This window comes from Galeopterus variegatus, unplaced genomic scaffold, assembly GCF_000696425.1.
Source record: "Galeopterus variegatus unplaced genomic scaffold, G_variegatus-3.0.2 Scaffold3571, whole genome shotgun sequence".
NCBI lineage: Eukaryota > Metazoa > Chordata > Mammalia > Dermoptera > Cynocephalidae > Galeopterus > Galeopterus variegatus.
In genome coordinates this window covers 23,817-29,311 of record NW_007729682.1, presented here as the reverse complement: position 1 = coordinate 29,311, position 5,495 = coordinate 23,817, and the positions used below count along the sequence as shown (strand labels likewise).

Below are 5,495 nucleotides of genomic sequence, written 5' to 3'. Positions count from 1 at the left end.
AAGGCCCCACCTTTCAATTACCATAATAGGATTTCCTGCCCTCTTTATACTGTCATGGGGGACTGAGTTTAGGGAGACACTCAACCCAAGGCATAGCCATTAATGTGTGCGTGTGTGGTTTGTATATTTAAAAATCATAGGCAAGGGCCGGGCCGTGGCTCACTCGGGAGAGTGCGGTGCTGATAACACCAAGGCCATGGGTTCGGATCCCATATAGGGATGGCCGGTTAGCTCACTTGGGAGAGCGTGGTGCTGACAACACCAAGTCAAGGTCAAGGGTGAAGATCCCCTTACCGGTCATCTTTATAAAAAAAAAAAAAAATCACAGGCAAGTTATTTAAACACAGTCTGGCCCCGGTTTCTCATCTATAATGAGAATAACAGTCCCTCGTGGGGCTGCGGTCTCAAGGGCCTGGAGCAGAGCATGGCACACGCTGGCACTTTGTCGCGTTTCGCTGTGCCGTGCGTATGTGCGTGTCAACGCGGACTCCTGCCGCTCCGCCTCGTGGGTGGCCCAGCCGGAGCTGCTGTCTTCACAGTTCGCGTTTAATTACAGGCAAAAAGCAACTTGGTCTGAGTTGGCTCAGGGGTCACCTCTCAGCCCGCACGTGACCCGTCTGCGTTCCTGTCACAGCCGTGCATGGCTGCCGCTGACTCCGGTTTTGTGTTCCAGGAGTGGGCCCTGACCAAGGAGAAGGCGGTGAAGCACATGGACCTGTGTCTCACCGTGGTGGACCGCGCGCCTGGCTCGCTCGTGAGGCTGCAGGGCTGCCGGGAGAACGACAGCAGACAGGTACGGTCCCCAAGCCGCTGGCACCGCCGGTCTCTGATGTGTCGTCCTCCTCCGCACACCACCGAACACTCTAAGGAGAAGTGGCGTGTTTTTGTTCACTCGTGAGCCGTTTTCCTCTAAATCTGCAGAAATTCCAGTGACCCGAGTTCGCGTGGATGAGGCTTTACGCACACGTGCAGTAGACACAACCACACATGTCCCTTTTCCTGACAGCTCAGAGCGTGTGCGTTTCCTCGTCCGCTGCTTTTCGCTGACAGTTCCTCGCGGAAACTTGGAGGCCCCCCTTTCTTGAGCCGTGGGGTGACTGTCGGTGTCAGGGATAGAAGTGCAGGCACAGAAGGACCTTCCCGTGTGCCCGTACTTGGAGTGCTGGCTCACCTTCTCACGGTCCCTCCTTAGGAGATAGATGGAGTGTAGGGAAACTGAGGCACAGAGCCTGCTGGAGCCAAGAGCCTACGCAGGCTCCTAGTCCAACATGCATCTCATAGAGGGGGAAACTGAGGCCCAGCGAGGCAGTGTCCCCCCAGCATCACCTGCTCGGACCCCGGTTGTCAGGGGAGTGCTTGTGGAGGGCACGCTCTCGTCCGTCCGTCTCAGCCCCACACCGTGTCAGGGTGTCCCCCCATCCACTTGGCACACCCCGCCTGGCGCCACATAGGGGGTCCCCTGTTGTCGGCGTCTGTACGTGTCCGTTCGTGTGGATAGTGCAGTTTTATGGCTCATTTAACACCTGGTGAGTAAGAGAGACCCCCAGCGGGGTGCACACCCAGCTCGACGACACTCATGCACACTCTCCCGGGTGTCACGGGCATGTGTCCTCCGGAGTGGACGGGTGAGGTGGTGCTGGCACCCGCCGTTCTCGAGACCCGATTCAAAAGCAGATCATTGCCGTCACCCCGCTTCATGTCCAGGGCTGGCAGGTGTTCCAGCACAATCCCAGCTCTTGGGAGCCAGACTGACAGCCCGTGTCGCCTCTGCGTGACGTGAAAAGGCCTGCAAACAGCAGCGATTCTGGATGCGAGGCGGACAGATGTGGAAGACCCCGACTCGCCTGTTAGGAGGGCGTGGGGGCTGTTTCAGGGGAGTCCGGCGACGCAGAAGCCTGCCCTGTCCCACCTTCCAGCGGCAGAGCTGGGCTCTGTTCGTGTCTCACGTCCTGCCTGCAGGTGGTGCTTTGACACTTGACAGGCAGAGGCCTCCGGGGGCCAGAATCAAGCTCATTTCACCGTCTTTATGGAGAGACTCCTGGCGCTCTGAGTGACAGGGCTGCCTGAGCACATGCTTTACATGACAGTCAGGAACAGTGCACGGGGGGCGACCAGGGAGGCACGGAAATGAACAGAGAGGGTCTCTGACTGTTGACTGTCACTGTTGGCAGAGCGCCGGGGGTAGGTGGCCAGGTCAGCTGTGCACGTCCTCCAGGGCTGACACGGGCTCTGTCGCCCGCCCTGACCCCCTGCCTCGCTCATTTGCCCGTCGAGGAGGCTCCACAGCGGATGTTACCTGGAGCTGCGCCGTCTTGCCCACTGGGATGTTTGGTTTCTGGGCACGTCATGTGTTGGTGACACGTGTGCATTTGCAGAGTCAAGGGGAAATGTGATTCCCCAGTGTGGAAAGGATCTGCAGACATGCTCGCGTGAGGGAGCTTCAGCGCACGTGGTGTAAAAATCAGGACCACGAGAGAGCTTTGGGGAGGAAAAAGCGTGTTTTTTGTTTTGTTTTTAAGAACAAACATTAGAGGTTTTTAAATGCGGGTATTTGTTACTTGCTGAACAGCAAGGCCAGGGCCCCTCAGGTTTGCTGGGGCTGAGTTGTGGGCTTTGTTTTCTGGCTCAGTTGGTGGGTGGCGTGGACGAGTCTGGCTGTTGGTTTGGCTTCAGCGTGTGAGCACAAGCAGGGGACATGATGCTGCGTGCTTCATGCGTGGCACGTCCAGAACTCGGCAGACACCGCCTGGCCCCCGCCTCACAGAGCACAGAGGGGGTTCACAGGCTCGCAGAGCACGGCGTCCTCAGCATGACACGGGCTCACACAGCCTCTCGTTCCCTCTGCGCTGGCTCAGCCCGCGTCAGGCCCTCAGTGGGAGTGTGGAGGTGCCTGGCCTGAGGCCTCGGGCAGGGCTGGCCTCCAGCTCGGGCTCCTGAGGCTCCTTTCCTGGGGTGAGACGTGGCTGGATCAGGCCTGCTTGTGAATGAACGCGCTTCCTCCTCACCAGGTCCCTGTGCTACTGACAGGGGCGGGTGCTCAGGGCGCTGGACGAGGGGACACCCAAGGATGGGGCGGAGGGGAGGTCTGAGTTTGGAACCGAGGCAGAGAGCGCCCTGTCCTTCCCGGTCCCTCTTCAGCCCTGCGGCTGCTTTGCGTGGGGCCATGCTGACTCCCAGCCTTCAGGATCAGACAGAAGTCTGTCTGTCTGTTTTTAATGCCACCGGAAGACCCCGAAGGTGGCCGTGTCCCCTGCTGTCCCATGCATGCTCACTCTGTGCGGTGTCTCCTGTCTTTTGCAGAAATGGGAGCAAATTGAGGGCAACTCCAAGCTGCGGCACGTGGGCAGCAACCTGTGCCTGGACAGCCGCACGGCCAAGAGCGGTGGCCTGAGCGTGGAGGCGTGTGGCCCGGCCCTGTCCCAGCAGTGGAAGTTCTCGCTGAACCTGCAGCCGTAGGAGCCCGTGGCCCCGCCGCCTGTCGCCCGCACCGTCAGGCTGAGCTCGGTGATCACGTTCTCGATTAGGTTTCTCAAACTTTCCGCGAAACTATATACCTCAGTGTTCCATCATGGTCCGAAAGTCAGAGAACTTCAGCAAGGCCCGGGGGACCGTGCAGACTGGCACCGGCGGCCACAGAGAACAGCCCGCCCCCACTGCCAGCCTCTGCCCCCCACTCGCTCTGCAGCTGAGGAGCACCCCAGCCGTGACCGACGCGGGCCACGTGGACGTGCTGGAGGACAGGGAGGGGACGCTGCAGGTGCCCTGGCAGCAGGGGACATCTTTCTGAATCTCCATGTTTGATCCCATCGACATCACGTGTGGCTTCCACAAAACCGACTCGTGTTGTTCTGCAGGTTTCCGTAGTTATCTCCTTCCTCTGGTCCTCCCTCCCCGACCGTCTTCCTAGCCCGGGCCGCTGCCACCTGATGTCCTTGCTGTATTTGCATATGAACTTTTCTATGGTGGGACACTCGGTTAGTTCCCTATGGTTTCTGTAGGCTGTCGTCCTCCTGTGAATTGCCCACGAAGCTGTGGTTCCCTCAGGGGGAGAAAGTGGCCTCTTTTGTCCCCTGGAGCCTGATTATCCAGCAGGTGCCGTGCAGCCAGCTCAGGGGCTTACCCCAGACCACCAGCCTCGGCCCGCAGCTGTGTGTGGCTTCAGCTTGGGAGTCACTGCTGTGTGTTGGAATCCGCTTTGCGTGCTGTTGGTATCTGTAAACCTGGATGGGTTCCTTATTTTGACAAATATTGCTTTGGGTCTCTTTTAGATTAAATTTCTTTCTCTAGGGAAAACAAACCAACCCCACAGCTCCCAGCATCTGTGACAGGGCAGACTGATGGCTGTAGGCAGCTGTCACCGGCTAGCACAGGGCTGAGATCCTCAGCCCCTGCACACTGGGCCTTCGGAGTTAACTGAGCTGCTGGCAGCCTGGCAGCCTGAACACAGACTAGGGTCACAGCCCTGTATGACCGCGTCCTGCTGTGCTCCAGCCAGGCAGCAGGTCCTTCCTTGCCCTTGACTCCCTCCCACGCCCGCCAGGTGGAGGTGACTGCTTCGGGGATTTGGAGTAAAGAATTAGGAAGGATCAGAACCCAACAATGCTCTTTTACACTGAGCTTTTGGGGTGAGATGGGAGCCTGAGGTCTTGCATGAACCACAGGACAGGCGTGAACCAGAAGTGGCCGTGGGAAGAGATGCCCAGGTGTTGGCCTGGGAGCCCTTGCCTCGGCCGTGCCCCAGCTCTGCAGGATGGGTCCTTCGTCACCCCATGGCCACTGCCTGCCCCCTCCCATCCCCACAGACACCCAGTCTCAAAGAGGCTTGCAGGCCAGGCAGCCTGCAAGCTGCCTCGTGGTGTGATGAGCGTGTTCAGGGCACATCTTCAAGCCCCTCTGTGGACTGCAGAGGTCATGGGGTCAGGAGTGGCCCCGGGACACCCTGCCATGCCCTCTCCTCGCTGCCCTTGTCTTCTGGGGAGGGACCGTTGCTGGTCTCTCTTCCTCCACTGCAGAAGCCCCACATGTGCACTTTACATCAGTGGGACTACGTGGGGGCCTGGCAGGGTGTCTGTCCTAGGTCCTCTTTCTCACTCTGCCAAGCAGCCAGGAGGGTTTTACACTGACAGCGTGGCCGTAGGCTCTGTCTTTCACGGTGGACGTCAGGGAAGGGTCTAAGGAAGGTCACACGCAGACACGTGCGCAGGGCTGTCGAGCACAGGCAGGACAGGGTCGGCGCTGTGGGCTCAGCCCCGGCCTCTGCCGTCAGACCCTGTCACCCATGAGCTGCTACTACTGTTAGAGGGGAAGACACAGACGCACAACAATCCTGGCTTGTTTTCAGTCATGTTTTCTGATGAGTCCTCCACCCACCCAGGAGTCTCATCAGCCTGGGTACCATCGGGACATGTCTACCCAGTCCCCGGTGCTGGCCACGGCCTGGGGGCTGCAGCCCGTCCCTGAGCTGGCGGGCGGCTTTGGCTGGTGTGGGCGTCACA

The 5,495-nt window shown here is 59.3% G+C and overlaps 1 protein-coding gene across 1 annotated transcript in view; it reads left to right on the top strand.

Moving 5' to 3' along the window:
• The window catches only part of GALNT2 (polypeptide N-acetylgalactosaminyltransferase 2), an 82,898-nt gene that overhangs the window by 76,045 nt on the left and 1,358 nt on the right, over positions 1-5,495 (top strand). Inside the window, exons 14-15 of the mRNA XM_008585438.1 lie at positions 674-793; positions 3,301-5,481. Coding sequence (XP_008583660.1) covers positions 674-793; positions 3,301-3,456 — 276 coding nt within the window. The 3' untranslated portion in view covers positions 3,457-5,481. The remainder of the gene's footprint in view (positions 1-673; positions 794-3,300; positions 5,482-5,495) is intronic.